The sequence below is a fragment of the Phoca vitulina genome, unplaced genomic scaffold (assembly GCF_004348235.1).
Source record: "Phoca vitulina isolate PV1807 unplaced genomic scaffold, GSC_HSeal_1.0 scaffold4, whole genome shotgun sequence".
NCBI lineage: Eukaryota > Metazoa > Chordata > Mammalia > Carnivora > Phocidae > Phoca > Phoca vitulina.
In genome coordinates this window covers 19595330-19615451 of record NW_022589707.1, presented here as the reverse complement: position 1 = coordinate 19615451, position 20122 = coordinate 19595330, and the positions used below count along the sequence as shown (strand labels likewise).

The 20122-nt window shown below is 32.5% G+C and overlaps 1 protein-coding gene across 7 annotated transcripts in view; it reads right to left on the bottom strand.

Moving 5' to 3' along the window:
- Window positions 1-20122, bottom strand: part of POT1 (protection of telomeres 1) — an 83402-nt gene that overhangs the window by 20422 nt on the left and 42858 nt on the right. For all 7 annotated transcript variants that reach the window (XM_032401645.1, XM_032401647.1, XM_032401644.1 and 4 more), the window contains 5 exons: window positions 16525-16815; window positions 12504-12659; window positions 6973-7142; window positions 5808-5896; window positions 1907-1963 (listed from right to left, as the gene is read on the bottom strand). In XM_032401645.1, the coding sequence (XP_032257536.1) occupies window positions 1907-1963; window positions 5808-5896; window positions 6973-7142; window positions 12504-12659; window positions 16525-16815 (763 nt within the window). The remainder of the gene's footprint in view (window positions 1-1906; window positions 1964-5807; window positions 5897-6972; window positions 7143-12503; window positions 12660-16524; window positions 16816-20122) is intronic.

Genomic DNA, 20122 nt, shown 5'->3' with positions numbered 1-20122 from the left:
AGCTCTCTCTCCATATATATCTCCTTACAGATTCATATATATGAATCATTTGAGAATAATTTCCAGATATCATGCTCCTTTATCCCTAAATATTTCAGTGTGTATTTCACAAGAAATTTCATTGTCCTATTACAGTGCAATTTCCAACTTCAGAACCTATAATATTGATGTAAAATTATCATTGAATCAACAGACATTATTCAAATTTCTCCATCTGTCCCCCACTTATAATGTTCTTATTCAGAATTTTATTTTCAGGTCCAGAATCCAATCCTGAACCATGTATTGCAAATATTTTTCCTGTCTCTTTAGACTCCTTTAATGTAGAACGGTCCCTCAGCTTTTCTTTATCTTTCATGACATTGATAATATTTGAGGAGTAGAGGCCATTTATTTGGGTGTGTCTGGTTCTGCTCATGATCAGATACAGATCAGGCATTTTTGGCAGTATGCTATACAATAAGTGATACAATTGTCCTTCTCTGTATCATATTAAGAGGCATATATTTTATCAGTGTTTTCACTCCTGGGAATGGTAACTTTGCTCAGTTGGTTATGGTGGTACTCAACAGATCTCTCCACTATAAATTTATTATTTTCCCCTTTATAATAAGAAAGTACTTGGAGAAATATAAATATCCCACTCCTCAGTAAACATTTAGGATCCTGATAGTTTAGGACCTACTGACGATTTACAACTAAATCAATTATTACTATCATGGTTGCAAAATGATTTTCTTCCCTAACTTCATCATTCCTTTTACATTTACTAGTCATCTTTCTATTGTAACTAAGAGCTTTCCATTTAATCTCATTTATTTATTCATTCATTTGTTCTTTTATTTACAACCCACATGGACCAATGGATTACTACTTTATTCAGTTTTATTCCATCGCTAGTACTTTTTATTTTAATGCTCATATTGTATCAAATTTGACATGCTCCATTATTAACTGAGAACTTCTTTACCTTCTGGCACAAGATGTTCCAGACTCATCTTATAATTCTCCTGTTCCAATCCTGGAGTCTGCTATTTCTATAAGCAGCCCTGACTCCTTTTAAGGGGGAGTATTATTTATAAGCCAAGATTTGTGCACCAGGTGCCTTCATTGCTACTGGGCCGTGCCATTATTTCAAAGCCCTTTAACTGGACAGAGATAGGGTATATATGCACACGTGTTCATACCTATACTTACACACATGCACCTATATGAATATGTATTTGAATGAATACATATATACAAAGACCTATTTGCATCGACTTCTGTATCTGTGTATAAAACCATGAGTACACACTGACACTTCCTATTCCAGTAACACCACCATAAGCTTCTTTCTTCGAGCTTTCTCCCATTTCATAATTATATGTTATTTCTCAAATAATGAGAAACTCATATTTTTTAAGAGTATATTACAGAATTTCATTTAATAGACGTGCTTAAAAATATTTGTTCTTAAATTTTTTTATCTGAGCTGAAGTAACAGAAAGAGGGCATCTGACAGATTTACTATCACTGCTAACATTAAAGTTTTGGGGTATATTGTAAGGAGCTCCTTTATGGGCACACAGCTAAGGGCACAGCATGAACAGATAAAAATTATGTCATATAAGATATTTTATGTTCTCAAAATAAGCCCCATTGCACTGTTAAATAGAGTATGTTTTATAAATCTTACATATATGTGACTTAATTATATAGTCGATGTAAAAACATGTATCTTTCTGGGTTCCATTTTATATAAGCCACTTAGGATGAGGGAGGGAAATAAAATATAAATAGGGATATATTTTTGCTCTCATGGATATCTGCTCTCAAAATTAGATAGGAACAAATCAGTTGGTAACAATAGACTTTATTATGCACACTATTATACCCACATTTCAAAAATGAAACATGGTCTTACTTGTAGCTGATAGTTGCTGACATCTTTCTACCTCATATAGTGATACTGATCCAGAGCCTACAGGAAGAAGGGAAGAAGAATTATACAGTTTTAAAATCCATTAAAAATCCCATGTGGCATTGAAAACTATAAATATTGCTGACTGGAACTGAAGAAAATCCAAATAAGAGTAAAATTTACTATGCTCACGGACTGGAAGGCTCAAAACTGTTAAGACATCAATTCTCCCCAAATTGATCTGTAGATTCAATACAATCCTAATCAAAATTGAGGAGGCTTTATTGCAGAAAAAGACAAGAGATTCTATCACTTAAGTGAATACGTGAAGAACCTAGAATATAAAATATAATCCTGAAAAAGGAACAAAACTGGAGGATTTATACTACCTGACTTCAAGACTTACTATAAAGCTATAATAATCAAGGCAATATGATACTGGCATAAAGACTGACAAACCTAACAACAGAATTACAAAAAAAGCCTAGAAATAAACCTGCATTTCATTTTTGATAAAGGCGGCAAAGCAATCCAAAGGGAGAGCAAAACTCTGGTACTGCAACAACTGGAAATTAGTACGAGGAAACAAAATGCTTACTTCACACCATTCTACTAAGTATTTCTGGCTGGAAAGCCCAGAAATAAATCCACATTTATACCCACTTGGTTTCTGACAGACACCCAAGTCATCTTACAGAAAGGAAACTAATGGTGCTTCAATGACTAGAAATTCATATTGAAAAAAATGTCTACCTCATACCATACTACTAGGAATTAAAACGGAACTACTAATACATGCAATATGGATGAATTTCAAAAACATATAGTACGTAAAAGAGTACATAATATATTATTCCATTTATTTGAAGTTCTGGAAGAGGCACAATTATCTATGGTGCAAAAAAAATCAGAATTTATGGGGCTAGAGTGGGGGTCAGGACTGGCTGGGAAGGAGCATGAGGGAACCTCCTTCAACAAGCGTGATGTTTTAGGTTTTTAAAGGGATCTAAGTTACACGGGTTTATATATTAGCCAAAGCACATGGAATGGTACACTTACCTTGTCCATTTCACTGCATACAACTTTACACCAAAAATTTAAAAAATCCTCAACAAATATTGAATTCTAGTTAATGATATTCATTCTGAAGTGTTTAGGAGGTGTATTTATATCTGCAACTTACTTTGAAATATATCAAAAGATAAGATGGACTGACGGAGTAAAAGACAGAGAGAGTATATGACAGAGCAAGAGAATCCAGGTAGTAGGTATATGAGTGTTCACTATACAACTGTTTCAATTTTTCTGTATGTTTGAAAATTTTTATTATTTTGGAAAAAATACATTGTGAAAGAAACAAAGGGAGAAGTAGATAAGATAATAAACTTACTAAACTGAATAGGATGACTTGATGAACACTTAATCATAGGATTTTACTTTAACAAGAAAGCAGAAATAGTGAATATAGTAGTAAGTTTTAATGGTGCTTTCTAAAATGAAGAATTTGAGACTAAAAAAGTATCCATATTTTGCAATTACTTTAGCTTACATTCTATTACATATAGTAGTACAGTATGTTTTTATAATTTATTTTATGTGGCATCATATACAAACATATGAAACTGTCCTTCTTCCTCAACATCACTAATAAATGGCATAAGAATCCATGACAAGAGAACCTGAATGGACAACTTAAGCTGGCAAAGTATAATTTCAATGAATCTGATTACTTAATATCAGCCATTCTGCATTAAATGAAAACAATGGCAATAAAAGCAGTCAAATAAAAAGAAAATCAGTGTAAAATATATACATGGTCTCCCACAAACTGATACAAAAAAAAAGAAAGGTTAAGAAATCCAGCAGAAAATCAGGTAAAGGGTAAGAACAGACAATTCAAAAAAGAGGAAGTAAAAAGGGTTGATAAATATATAATATTTTCAGGTTTCCAAGTACTCAAGGAAACTAAATAAGATATCACCTTATGTCTACCAAACTGTCAAAATTTACATATAGTGGTAACCTCCAATACCACTGAGAGTGTGAGGAAAGGACATTTTCCTACACTGCTATTTGCATATGAATCCTATGACATTCTGTCATATAATCTGACAGCATCTATTAAAATAAAAGATGTGCTTACGCTTTGATTTATCAACCCCTCTTTTAGGAGTTTATTTTAGAGAAAGAAAACCAGGAATGTACAATTGTTCAAGGATGGTTTTTAAAGCATTATTTGTTAAGAGCAAACAACTGGAAACAACCTGAATGTCTATCAAATGGAAAATAGCTGGATTTATAATGTTAGAGTCACATTATAAAATACTGTGCACTATTAGAAGAATGAGTTTGAGTAACATGGATTAGCCCATAAAAAGGTCTATGATCCACTGATAAAGAAAGCAACCGTATAGTATGGTCCCATTTTTTAAATTTAAGTAGCCTCCATGCCCAGCATGGAGCCCAACGCAGGGCTTGAACTCACAACCCTGAGATCAAGGCCTGAGCTGAAATCAAGAGTTGGATGCTCAACCAACTGAGCCACACAAGCGCTGCATTTTGATAAATATTTTAAACAGAGGGGAAAGTCAGGTCTGTCTATGTACAGGTATATATATTTGTATAAACATGAAAGTGTTGAAGAAACCACACTAAACTTAACATTACCTCAGGAGTGGGCACAAGGGCATGGGGAAGCTGTGTAACTTGATATTATGACATGTATTAACTTTATAATTTAAAAACAATTTAAAAATCTTTGTAAAAGGAGAAAAGAGATTTCAAAAAGTATAATTACAAATTATGCTGTCCACAAATGACTGTCAAAAATTGAAGTAAATTGACCTGCTAATGGTAGTTTAAGTAATCACAGATCAGGCTAAAATGCCATCACCAAGGTGCTAGGAAATGTGGAGAGTTTTAAGGCAGAGAGAATAAAGAAATAAACTTAAAATATGTAAAAAAAAAAAAAAAAAAAAAATCAAATAAGCTGTACTTGAATCTGACTGACTTTGCTATTAGTTAATAGCTAAGTAACCCTGGGCGAATTACATGACCCCTATCACTCAAAGCCTCAGTTTCCTTTCTGTAAAAGGGACAAAATAATTTCAACCTCAAAGGAGTGCTGTTAGGATTAGGCACTTAGTACCTAAACCAAGCAATACATGTTAATTTTAATGCTTATCATTACTGGTATAGAAAGAGAAAATACTCTTAAAATAGCTTATATCATAAGGGAAGGAGTTACACTGAAAAAATAAATATGGGATAAAAACATGACATAGATTCTAGGCCCCAGAAAGTACCAGCAGATATTAAAGCAAAATGGTAAAGGAGAAAATCTGTAAGATTTAAATTTAGATTTGAATAGTCACCTATTCAGGCAGGCAATAATATAAATACAGAACTAAGTGTTTAAGATCTTGTAACTAGGAACTTGATGAACTTGATAAAGACTGGGAAGCAGGTGTATTTCTAAAATATGTATGATCAAAAAATAATCTAGCTCTTTGAAATAAAGTAACAAAAACGACCATTGTTCATTTTAGAAACTGACAAGCAAAGTGGTTGCCTAGGAAATACAGAATTTTAATGAATATACACACATACACACATATACATATACACACACAATGTAAACATACATACATAAATACTACATTTTTAACAAATCAAGTAATCCCTACCATTCCAATTTGAAAATGCAATTATACAATTCAGGGAGAAATAATGTTTACCTTTACATAGGACACAGATATAGATTTAGCCTGTTCCTTTACAATGAATATGGATTTAACAAAAAAGGAGAGGCAGAGATGGGAAGATATTAAAAAAGAGAACTAATACTGATAAAGCCATTTCAGTTAGCAAAGACTAAACTGTTAACATTAAAAACTGTCCTTACTTGAAAGAGTCCGAAAGCTGTCCTCGTGCTCTGAATGACATATACCATCAAAACACTGAATGGCTGTCAAATCAGCAGATTCTAAAACCCTATAATTGAAAGAATATAATTTCAAATCTAATTGCACAAAACAAAGTCAGTATGATCAGTTTAGTTCTATCCTTAGAAACCAAGAAATCACTGAAATTGTATAAAAATTATGTGTGTGTGTAATGGCTCTCCTCAGGTGGTCTGGGGGTTCTAAGGTACCCCAAATTTAAAAAAAACCAGATTCTAGAAAGATATGAGTAAAACAGTAGGACAATGAAATGCTGCAAACAAAAATAAACTGGGAATTTAATGATGGCATTCTGTCAGAACAATCTCATTCCAGTCCAAAAGAGAAATACTATGCTCTATATAAGGCAATATGAGGAATAAAGAAAACTGATACAAGATTATTAAAATAGCTTATTTAATTGGTTTTAAAAGTCATGCTGATTTCAATATATTAAAACATAAAAATATTATTTCATTTCAACTTACTGAATGGGTTTATTTTCTAGAGCTCTTTGAAGATATGCAGAAGATTTATTTTTACTTCTTTAGATTACTGGCGAAAAAGTTTCTGTACACAGTGAGCCCTGGAGATACTTCACAAAAAAGAGAACTGCCTATGTAGCAGGACTTACTATTCACTTTCTGGGCACATCTAAAAGTTTTTAAAATATGATACTCCAAAACACTTCTGTTACCTATTTTATCAGTCATAGGCACTTTAAAGAGATATTTTTTCAGGATTAAGTATGTTTGGAATTCTAGATATGTATCAAGTTTTCCAAACTCTAGCTAAACTCCAGGTTCAACTGTTTGCTGGTGTACTTGGGAAATGTGCCAAATGGTGGAAGGAGAGCACAAGCACAGAGCAGACGTAAGTGCACAACTACTGGAAACCTTAGACCACATCCCCAGCTCTGCTACTATTTAGCTATTTGAACCTACAGTCGCTTGATTTGTTTCATTTGCTTCATCTATTTAAACAAATGGATAGTTGGCACAGGTTATGAGGATCAATTACAAAGAGCTTACCGGATCCATCCACCCCAGTCCAGAACAATAGTATCTTGGAAATCAGCTTGATTAATACCTTATTTACAATTTCTAAATAGGCATATAATTTGCTTACTTTTTCAGTTGGTCCACATCAGAATTACTTTCTGGCAAGACTCTGATTCCCCGGCCGTAACTGGTACCCCCGTGGAGATGAAACTCTAGAGCCAACAATGTTGCTTGGTTCTCCGAATTCACTGACTGAAGTTTGGTATGGAGGCTATAAATTCTAAGAAAACTTCCAACCTAAAAATATATTATTTATTATTTAGAAAATGAAGAAAAATCAAACAATTTCTGATACATAAAATACTTAAGCAATATAGGGCATAAGACCAACAATTAGGGGTGCTGACTAATCAGAAAGGATCCTGGTATGTTTTACTGGTGTGTACTGGGCATCAGCCCAAAGGACACTATATCAAAACCAAAACATGTGTTTTTGTGTGTGTGTGTGCACACGTGTGTATACATATATACATGGATGTGTGTGTATGCATGTATATATGTATGTTTATATATACCCGTGTACATACATCTACATATAATATGTAAGTGCATGTATATATGCACATATATATGTATCCATCTATATATATTTTTTCAAATGGAAGACATATTTCCATGTCAGAGATATTAAAGCGTGAAATAAGATTGAGTCTTAGCATTGATAAAATGGAAGTAGTTAAGAAACCCATTACCTAAATCAAACTCAAACTTAAGCCCTCTATTTGATTTGGAAAACTGTCTGAGGTTTCTGAAGATAACTTGTTTTAGGTACTTTACGGTAAGATTTGGGGTGCCTGGGTGGTTCAGTCGGTTAAGCATCTGCCTTCGGCTCAGGTCATGATCCCAGGGTCCTGGGATCGAGGCCCAGGGTCCTGGGATCGAGGCCCTCATTGGGCTCCCTACTTGGTGGGGAGCCTGTTTCTCCCTCTCCTCCCCATTCATGCTCACTCGTCTCGCTCGTGCTCACTCGTCTCACTCATGCTCTCTGTCGCTATCTTTGTCTCTCTCTCAAATAAATAAAATCTTTTAAAAAAAGATTTAATTAAATGATTGCTAAAATACTCTCATTATGAGAATACTAGAAATTTTTTTAGTGTAATATTAAAATATTCTCCTATTCCACAAGTTTTAAGGAAAGAAAACTTTTGTAATAAGCACTGTGTCTGTACACTATAATGTGAAACACATTTTATGAGTTCAAATACAAGATTAAACCAATTATAATTCTGAACTAAATGTACTATAATTTAGATGTCTTGTTTAATCTTTTTTTTTTTTTTAAAGATTTTATTTATTTATTTGACAGAGAGAGACACAGCGAGAGAGGGAACACAAGCAGGGGGAGTGGGAGAGGGAGAAGCAGGCTTCCCGTGGAGCAGGGAGCCTGATGCGGGGCTCGATCCCAGGACCCTGAGATCATGACCTGAGCTGAAGGCAGACGCTTAACGACTGAGCCACCCAGGCGCCCCTAGATGTCTTGTTTAATCTTAAAAACGTCTTTAATTATAGAGTATTTGATACTCTTTTAACGTAGAAGACTTAAAATGATAGATGTAGAATGTTTATCAAAGAAATTGACACCTACTCAAAAGAAGAAGCTATATAACCTTTTTCCTCCCAATAACGTTTTTGTGAGGAGGAGGGAGGAATTTAGGTCTTTTTTCCTCTGACTTCTTCCACTGACATCTATAACATGGCAGGGGTGCAGGGTAAAAAGAGTCAGAGAAGGAAAACATAGAAATTTCTAAAAAAGAAAAGAAGACAAAACTGATTTTCCTCAGGGTCTCCAAAGTTAGATATTGGAAGAAAAAACCGACTCTATTTCTATTCACTGTTATCTCACTCTTTCTGAATGTTTATCATTCTGTGATTCTTTTTAAATATAGGGAATACACTAGTACAGTTCATGTATATACAAAGCCCTTAAAGAAGACCTAAACACATGGGGGTGCATGGCTGGCTTAGCCAGTACAGCATCTGACTCTTAATCTCTGGGTCATGAGTTCCAGCCCCACTTTGAGGGAAGAGTTTACTTAAAAAAAAAAAAAAAAAAACAAAATTTAAAAACCACCTCCCTCTAGATAAAATGCTCTCTTGTACAGATACAAAAAAAAATTTTTAAAGGCCTAAACACATGGAGAAAGATATCATATTCATAAATGAAAAATTTCAACATTATAAAGATAGTAATCCCCCCAAATTAATCTTTAAATTCAGTGTAATTTCAAACAAAATCCCTAGTGTCTTTTATGGAATTTGAAAAGCTGACCTGAAAATGTATATGAACGTGAATAGCAAGTTAAGTTTGAAGACTAAACTGGGAGGGGATGGGGGAGGACTTGCTTGATCTACAGAATATCATTTAAAAATAAAGCTATAAAAAATAAAAATAAAGCTACAATAATTAAGACTCTGTGATGTTAATGCAGATACATATATGAACATGGATATATCTTAAAAATATAATTTCAAAGAAAGAAAGCAAATTACAGAATAATATATATACCACATACATTTTTCAGAGATAAGTACATAAAATAAAAGCATAATAAACATGGGTGTACATACCTACATACTAGGACAAATAGAAAGAAGATACTAGGGAGCAAAAAATAAGAATGAGCAGAGGTACAAAGAAGATTCAGTATGTAGAGATTTATGTCCTAAAAATTAAAAGTACCTGAAATTAGTGTGGTAAAACATTTAAAAATGTTAAATTTAGATGATAGGCACATGGGTATTTATTACACTAACTTTTCTACTACTGTCTTTCATAACAAAACAATAAAGACCAAGAAAGAATTTATTTATATAGTTTATCAAGATGACAAAATGTTATTTCCAGAAATTCCTTCTGGAGGCAGCATTGTTTTTTTTTTTAAGCTTGCTAAATATACTATGAAATGTGCCAGATGTTCTACTATAATAGACACATATTGCTTAGTCTTGTCAGTAATGGGATAAGATTCTAAACATACAAGTGAGGGAGTCAAAGCCAAAATTATAAAAAATATACTTTCAAAAACTGTGATAAAAACCCATTTCAGTAAACATCAAAAATAAAGCAAAGCAAATACGGCTATTAAGAAATTATTATCCCTTTAGAAATAATTTTAATCTTCCTTACAAGCTATCAAGAAATTCCCTTTAATGTTTTTAATTACCTGTGTATGTCTGAAAATAACCAAACTACAGCTCTTGGGTCACTGAAGGCCAAAACATAATTATGACTATATATACTTTTAATTATTTTTAAATTGTGTCAGGATAAGACTGATTGGAAATACACTGCTTTAATTTCTAGACAAAAAGTTCGAAATGTCTGTGTGTACCCATGTATATGTGGGTTTATGCATGAGTGCTTGTGTAACACTTAAAAAGCAAAATTGAGGAAAAATGTTAAGAATGATTTCAATTGTAAAATGTATATAAAAGCCAATTATACTTTAAGATTGCCTTAATTATTCTCTTTATTAAAAAAATATTTTTTCCTGTTCCTATACAATAAAAATCTGTTCCACGTATTTCAGTATAAAAATGCAATTTCAAACAGCTGTCTTCAAGTGCTGATAAGAATTCATTTGTATTAATGTCATTGGACTCTGGGGATTTCTTAATATCAAATGGTATAGAGGTTGCCTTAGAACAAATAAAATGGGATGCCAATATACATTAAATAAAAGCCTACAGTTACATTACTTATACAGAGAAAATCCTTCTCATTTTTCTATTATGAGAAATCTCTTTTCTGCATTTGGGGCAGATAGACATTTCTGCATTTGGGGCATTTTTTTCTGCATTTCTGCAATATTTTCTATTGCAGATAAATAATACAATGTTATGATATCTTCAGAAAAAGATTAAGTGCCCTATATTTTCTTAGTCATGTGTGCTCAGAGCACCCTCTAGTGGGTGAGATAAAGCAGACAAAAAGGGAGCTGAAAAAAATCAAATAAATTCACAGCCCTCATTGATTCACTCATTCACTAGTAGATATTATTTACTTCATCCTTAGTAAAAGGAAAGTACTGTGCTAGGTGTTGTTCAGGACTTGGACAAGGGAATCAGGACAAGCAAGGGGGAACAGAAAGACCTATAAAAGCAGCATAAAGGGAAGGGAATTAAATTGTGAAAGTAGAATCTAAAATAAAACGTAAATCTTTTTCATTCATAAGAACTCTATCTGTATTTTTTTTACGATTTTATTTATTTTACTTGAGAGAGAGAAAGAGAGCAGTCAAGCAGGGGGGAAGGCAAAGGGAAAGGGAGAGGCAGGGACCCCGCTGAGGTCATGACCTGAGCTGAAGGCAGATGCTTAACCCACTGAGCCACCCAGGTGCCCCAAAAATCTATCTGTATTTAAAAAAGACTCTGAATTGGCTTTATCATTACATTTATTTTCGAAATAAAGTAATCAATGTAGAGAAAATCAGGGAAAAGCATCAAAAATGTATCTTTAACAGTCAATTTTCTCTTGGTATGTTAGGTATGAAAACATGTACACACACACATAAAGGACAAGAAAGTTCAGTTATCACCTTCCTGGACCCTGACTTTAATCTAATTTATCAATTTGAGTTGGGTAGGCTTATTTGTGTGTGTGAGGAACTATTTCCTTCTCCAAGAACATTTATTTTACAAAGGGAAACTGGACATAAAATTCAGATCTAAAACAACTGCAATTCACTTTTACTATTTTCTTCCTATAAGTAGGCCATATAACTTTCTGTAAGTAGGCTGTATAACTCCCTAAAGGTAGGATGGAAGCTATTTGCAATAAAGAAAATCACTTCTTTATACTGCTTAAAAGGACTGGTTGTGGAAACAAACACTAGATTCAAATACTGGCTTCACCCAAGTAGCCATGAAATCTTGGGCTTAACCTGTGACTGCTCAGTTTTCTCATTTGTAAAATAGGAATGGCGACAATACTAACTGCACAGGATAGTACTAAATACATATGATGTGCTTAACAAATGTTACTCTTATTATTGCTATTATTAATGATGCCACTTGTTGCTACAAAAGATACCTGCAAATAAAAGAATTAAAAGAATAAAATAAATAAAATATTCCCAATATTAATAATCAAGAAGTGTCATATCTGGACTTGTACCTAAAACCTCAAAAGCAGTGAGCAAATTCTAATAAACTGTACAGTACAAACACACACAATTAATGATATATATTAAGAAGTGGATTAACAATTTCTTAAATTAATGAGTACAAAGTTGTAGGCTAGATTTTGAAAAATTAATTAATAAAGCTTAACATTTAAGCTTATAAATATTTTATACGACTTCATACAATTAAATTTTTCCTTACTATTTTTATAATAAAATTGTGTACAGCTTTAAAATATTCAGGAAATGTTCTTTAATTTTATTTAAAAAGTTGTTCAAACCACTATAACTTAATGCATCTTCTAATAATTGAGTTTTTTTCTAATAACTTATTTTCAATATATTTTACAAATTAAAGATTAAAGAAAAAATACATTTGGAGTTAATTTCTCGACCTCAAATATCATCTATAAATATGATTTATCCCACATTTATAAAAACAAAAAAAAGAGCAATATTTGCTACTCAACATCACCTTCAGAGATTTTGCCACTTGAACATGATTATCATAGACTAAAATGTCTACTGTCAGATTCTGCAGCCGATGGATATGACTTAAATCTCCTTCAAGTACAAGGTCTTGTATTAATACTCTCCAAGATGGGAATGGGGTCCTGGTGCCATCCCATACCTGCCATAATAGGGTAGAGTGAAGTTTAATGATCTTTCTGTGTAACTGTAGAGACTTTTAAAAGAGTTCTATCTGCTGGTAATATAACTTAAAAGTAATTAAACGTATTCCCCCAAATATCTGCTAAGCTTTAAACATGGCGTATATTCTGATTATAAAAGGACTACATAGATATAGGACATGTAGAAAATGTAAAGAAGAAAAAAATTCACACTACCTAGAAGAAAGTACTAACATATTGTTGAATTTACTTTATCTTTTTTACCATCTTATATATAAACCCTTATGACTATATTTGCTAATTTTCTTAAGTATAAATCCCTAACTTTTAGGAATGTATTCTAAACTTTGCTCATTTGTTCACTTTGTTCTAATTTGGAAAGGCCTTTAAAAGTACAGATAGGAACATTCTGTTTATGTTAGAGACTGTGAATACAAATGAATGAAAATCATGGGTGCTGGAAAAGGAAAAGATATATTGGATTGCTATGTAAGCTACCTTGAGATAAGCGGGCATAGGACGAGGAAGTATGCACCATACCATCCTCAACATGTGAGCTAGCCTGTGCTGGGCTAGGCTTTTAAGAGATGGCTATGCTTTGCTATAAAAGGGCATGACAAAAGACATCTGGCATGAGGTAAGAATGCCTCTGTATGTAAGAAATTTGGCTGGACAAGAGAAACAGGCTCAATGAACAGAAAACACTGCATTTCTACAGAGAGGTTGTCTGCCAGGGTCAGTTTACAGAGGAAGTATCTAATAACGTTGGTGACTATGCCAGGTTTCAAATAAACAGTCACTGAGTTTGGGTCACTCACTGTTGCCTAGAATATTCAAAGAACCAGGACAAACACTTTGGGAATAGTTACATTATATGTCCCAAAGGTTTTTCTCCACTTGGAATTTGTTCCTTCATTTCATGTATACTGTTTTTGTGACTTTAAAATAGCTTTATACACGAATCTACCAGTCTTTTGGGGGAGGAGCTGAGAGAGTAGAGTGTTGCTACATTATTTTTATGCTTCAGTTTTAATCACTTACAACTCAGGTTTTTTTTTTTAATAAATTCTGGAACTTTTATAATTTTGTATCAATACTTAATCTGCTAGGAATTTGTATATTATATATAGATCTGATTCCTTTTTCCAAATAGATAACAATCACCATTTAACAATCTGTCTTCATCAATTTGAAATGACAATGTTATTTTTATCATGAATATATTATATGTACAATGTAAGACTGATTCTGAGGTTCCTAATCTTTTCCATTGATCAGTCTTACTATAATCTTAATTACTGTAATTTCATAATATGCTTTGATATCTGATATGGAGGTCTGAGTTTTCTTGTCAAGTTCTTCTTGTCTTATTCTTGATCATTTACTGTTTCTAATAAATTTCAGAATCATAGTCAATTTAGAAAATATGGTTTTAATTAAAATGGCATTTTATTTTAGAACACTTTAAAAAAGAATCAAAAACCTTTTAATAGTCCTACTTTTCTTTTATGCTCCCGCTTTCTAGGTTTCCTCACAGAAGGTCAGGGATTTCTTGCCCGAACTGTCTCGTTTTACAGTCTTTGTGACATTGGAAGAACTTTTGTTCAATTATGTGTTCTATTTATTACTAATATGTAGCAAAGCTATATTTCACTAATGTTTAAACCAGTTATCTCACTAAATAATTTTATTAATCCAAGTAGCTTTTCAGGCCATTGTTTGGGTTTTTATAACTTGAGCACTGACCTTCTTTTTCTCTTTCTTTTAAAAGAGTTATATCTCTCACTTTTTTTCTTATCTTAGTGAATTCTTGAGATTTCCTGAACAATGTAACAGAGAAAATAGTGGGTATTTTTGTCTTGTTCCTGGCATTATTGACTTCAGAATTTTACCACTAATTATTTTGATTAATTTATAGGAGAAATTGTTTATCAAGTTAAGGAGACATACTTCTAATTCTGTTTTGCTAAACATTTTCACAGATATATTTAACATTCACAAAGAGGATTATAATTTTCCTTAAAATTAAACCATTTCTGATTTCTAAAAATAAACTGTGGATTACAGTATATTATTGTTTTAATATGTTTTTGGTGTAGCATGTCTACAAGAATAATTAAAATAAATTAGTATCATAGTTACTAATATAGGAAACAACACTAGTATCAAATCCAAGCTGAGAAAGAAAATAATTATGCTACATTCCATGCTTTTCAGACCTCACTTGGAGTAATGTCTGGCTCCTTTTGTGTTTAAAACATAATTTAAAAAGTTATTTCTGGTATGTGATAGGAAAATCAATTTCAGAAAAAAAATCACTCAAAATTTGACTTCCCAGAGATAATGTAAGTAAAATATTGCTATATATTCTTTTTAATGTACTTTTACTATGCATATATTTTAGTATATAAATAAAACTGCATTAATTGCCAGATAGAATATTATGAATATCTATCTTAATAACCATGTCTACAATGTCATTTTATTGTAACAGAGTATTCCATAATATATCAATACTTCACACAATTCTGTTAGTAATGAGTGTTTCCAATTTTTGTTACTGTAAGAAATAAAATATTCTTTTAAATGCATTTTTCCACATTTACAAAATAAATTTAGAAAATTTACAAAAATAAATTCACTTCTGAATGCTGTATTTTAAAATAACATCTAAATCAAAGCTTTCACTTATCTGAAAAAGCTATCTATAAAAATGGAATGCATGCGTATGTTTTGTTGCTTTAGAGTGAATGTAGATTCAGCCATGTCAGCTAAAAGGTGGCAGATTTTATCTCAGAATTTAAGAATTTTCTAACACAGCAGTCAAAAGATCTACACTCATACTCTGCAACGATTACTTGTCATTGGAAGTATTTGGTGATTAACAAATGCTCATCTGTTAAGGATGTCACTTTGGGCAAAAAGTATGACCAGTTGACCGAGGATTCCTTCTAATTTTGGATGATTTTACTTTGCTTTAACTTTAGCTGTCATACTTGACTTAAATTTTTTTACAGCATGCAATTACTTTTTTCGGAGTATGTCATGTGTATATAAATGTGCTACTTTCAACTTTAAACACTTCATCTTTTATTTAGGGATTTCTATCTTCCTCATTCCTTAATAAGGGCAAGGTATAAATGATAAATAAAGCTACACCCAATACTTGTGCCTCTGTACTCTGTTTCTTATCCTATTGTTTCAAAGAGTAAGAAGATAAAGAAATAACCACAGGAGCAGAGCTGAAGCAGTGTTTGTTTAAATGTATTGTGTGTAGGATGGGCAGGTGAGGATTAGTATCAGACAACTGTCTTTTTCTCTAGCTATTCATGAGTAAATTGGGGTAAGTATAAACAAAGATTAGATGGGTCTTATGTTACTTTTAAAAAATCATGCTGATTTAGAAAGAAAACAGAACAGAACAAAAATGAACATTTCAAAACCATCTGTGATCTACCCAATGAAACAGGCAGTGAAATGACATGGGAAGAGAACCCAACATGAATGAGCCAAGAAAGTAAATGAGAAGGAAGGCTACCCTGACAAGGAAGCAGAAATATGCATATGTAGAAATGTAACTAAAATACAACATAGAAAACAACTTTTTATTTTATTAATACTAAAATAAGAAATAAAGCATAAACTATATCTAAACTATTGATAATACTATTTTTCTCTGGAAGTATAAAGAAGTTCAAGAGTAGAGTTGCATGAATATCTAAGTTCATCAAACATGGTAAGTTAGATTTAAAGTTCTTATTATAATACACAGTATGCATATTTATCCCACCAGAATGAAATATAAGCTCTTTTTAGATACGTAGGTGGTGCTAATTTACAATTTCAAGTATTTAAAATACCTACCTTTAGAAGAAATGATGCTCCATCCACTTCTGCTTTGCCCAAGAGCTGACAAGTCAGGTCAAAATACTGCAGTGGTTGAACATCACACAATTTTACTAATGTCGAAGAAGGTGAAATATGAGTAGATGCCCAAACACGTAGAGCTTCTACCATTTTGTGGTCCTCGGCAGTGAAGTTAAAATACTTGCTTGAGGTACGAGGTATGATAGGAGCTCCCAAAGTTCCCTCAAATGTCAAAGATGAAAAGCCAGAGCTGGTGATACCCTGAGTCTCCTTTTTATATACTTGGATCTAAGAAAGTTGGGCAAAGCAGAAAACAAAACAGCTGACGCAGAACCCCAAAACTCAAGAAACTTGAAAGATTAGAAAGTCTTGCCAGCATAGTTCAGAGGATATAATTATTTAATATATTTTACTTAATTAGCATACAAAATTATAAAATCAACTGGGCTGTACCAAGATCCACAAGCACCATGTAAACTGTAAAACACTATGTAGTATTTATTTCTATTTTTTAAAGGTCTAGGTGGTCGACTCCCTGATACTATAAGGCTTGCACTTTTACATTTATTACTTTTCCTACTAATGTATAATTTACAAAAGGAAAAACATAGTGACAATTACTTATGACCATTACAAGGAAAACTAGAACACTCAAAGTACAAGACTTCAAAGTGGGGGCGCCTGGGTGGCTCAGTCGTTAAGCGTCTGCCTTCAGCTCAGGTCATGATCCCAGGGTCCTGGGATCAAGCCCCACATCGGGCTCCATGCTCCGCAGGAAGCCTGCTTCTCCCTCTCTCACTCCCACTGCTTGTGTTCCCTCTCTTACTGTGTCTGTCTCTGTCAAATAAATAAATAAAATCTTTAAAAAAAAAAAAAAGACTTCAAAGTGAATAAAATGCAGTGAGGCTAAGATTTCATCAGTCTGAGAGCCAAGATAAGCCACAAAGACTCTGGCTTTCAAATTCCTGAGACTCGGCTAGTATATGCATGTGCATTACCATGGTTACATCTTCTTCATTAAGCAATCTTTTTGTACTTATGAAATGCCCCCCTTTCAATCCCCTGTAATACTCCATCTGATATTAATATAGTGTTTTCATTTTCCTTATGCTTCTTGTTTGCTTGGTATATCTTTTCTACAGTTTTACTTAGAACTTATTTGTGTCTTCATTTCTTGTAGGGAGTGATATTTGTTCTTGCTTTTTTATTCAGTCTATTTTTCCTTACAAAAGGAGTGTTTAGTACATTTACGTAAAATTATTGATATGGTTATATTTAAGTCTACTATCTTATTTGTTTTCCTTCTGTATCCCTTTTTTGTTTTTTAAAAATTGTTTTTCTACTGTTCCTTTCCTCTCATATTTTGAACTTATTAGTATTCTGTTTACCTCCTCTGAGCTATGAAAGAATCCTTATCTCAAAGTCTATTAGGAATCAATATAGTTCTACTACATAATCCCTACTTTCTGTATCATATTCCCCACTTGCCCATATCCCATTTTACACTTTCTACTGAAAGTGTAATAACCTCTGAAGGTACGTACTAACCTTTTGGTGGTTAATTCCACTTAACCATCCTAACCATCCCTGTGCTATCATTCATATTTTTCTACATATTTTATAAACTCCACCTTCCTAAATGTTACTGTTTTTCTTTTAAAGAGCCATTTATCTTTTAGTGAAATTATGGGAAGAAATACACAACAGTATCTTTCACCATTTATCACCATTTCCTTTTTTGTTGTTGTTTTTGGTCATTTCCTAACCATCAAGTTTCTGGTTGGTAGCATTCTTTTTTGTCCTGAACACCATCCTTTAGCATTTACTTATAGCAAAGATATGCTGGCTGTGGATTCTCTCATTTTTGAAAAATATTTTCTCTGGATACAAAATTCCAGGTGAATCCATTTTCTATCACCACTTTAAATTTATCATTGCTTTGTTCCTCAAATGCCATTATTTCTGATAAGAAATCAAAGATGGCTGGTATTACGTTTCCTATATGGAATGTGTTATTTCTCTGCCAGCTCATTTCAAGTTCTTTTTTCAAATCTTTTTCAATGGTACACAGTGATTTGTTTAGGCATGCTATTCTTTGTGGTGCCATGAATGGAGTGCACTGAGTTTCTAAAATCTGTAAGTCAATGTTTTCCATCAAATTTGGAAAAATTCTGGTCACTTCTATGTATTTCTATAAGTATTTTTGTTTCCCATTCACAAAGTTTTCTTGTGCATTTCAAATGACACGTTTCACAATTTGATATTATTTCACAGGTCCCCAAGGTTCTGTCAATCTTTTGTTTATCCTTGTTCTTCAGATTAGATAATTTCTATTGATCTACGTTCAAGTAAAAATGATATAGCTAATCTATTTAGCCTATCCAGTAAATTTTTCATTAATAATAAAAATATTAATATATATATTCACGAAAAGATATGTATTAGACTGTTTATAGCAGAATAAGATTCTCAAACTGGATGTCCCACAGAATATATAAATTGATGCATTCACACACTTACCAATGAAAATGAACAAAGTGAAACTATACACAGTAATATGGTTGAATCACACAAGCATAAGCCATACATTAAAAAACAAAACCTACAGTCTCTTCTCTTTAAAACAAATAGAACTGAGAGATATATATCCTACTTCAGTTAAACAGCAAGAATAACAACTAAAAACATTAGGAGGGAAGAGTGTACTGTCTGAAACAATAGTGTGTGAGAAATAAGTTATTTTTTGAAGTTGGGATAAACTTGCTACGATGATAATATTTCTATTTCCTTTTTAACTTCACACAAATATTCTCTACTACTCTTCTATTCTCAGGGAAAGGCATTAGAGATCAAGAAAGGTAATTTCCACCAAAACTAAGAACAGAACATACCCAGAATATTGTGCTCACTTATGAGCATCGCACTGACCATGAGGGACACAGATAAACTGAAGCATTAGAAGAAGAAGATAATGAAAGAGCTTCATGGAAACCCATCTAACAAGAGGAAAAGATGAAGGGTCAATTTAAATGCTTAAAACCTAAGGGATTGAAAATATTAAAGTACTTATTTTTTTTAATTACATACTATTTAATAGCTTTACCTTCATATTAAAGGTTTCCTTACATTTAATTGTTTGATAGCATATTTTGAAAAGTACCAAAATATCTGTTCATGTTTTAATACATTTTTCATAAATGAAATCAACTTACTTTGATTTTATACTTAATATCTCAATGCTTTCACTGTACTTGAATTAACACAACAAACAGGGGAAAATAATATAACCTCTCAATCATTATAGAATTACTTTATCAAAAAGTAAAAAAAAAAAAAAAAAAGAAAAGAAAAAAAAAGAAAAAGCCCTGTTGGCCTAGGGCTTTTTTTTTTTTTTAAACCCAGCTCTACATGGAAACCTTCAAAGCATCAATCTACATTCAGAAATGAGAAGACAGAATGCACCAGCAACTCGTCTTAATCATGGTATCTAATATACTTCTTGTGGAAGGAGCACAGGCAGTTTGTCCAAATGAAGAGGTTTCCTAATATTAATTATTTGAAGTCTGGTATTATTTACATTTCTTCTTGTCTCTTG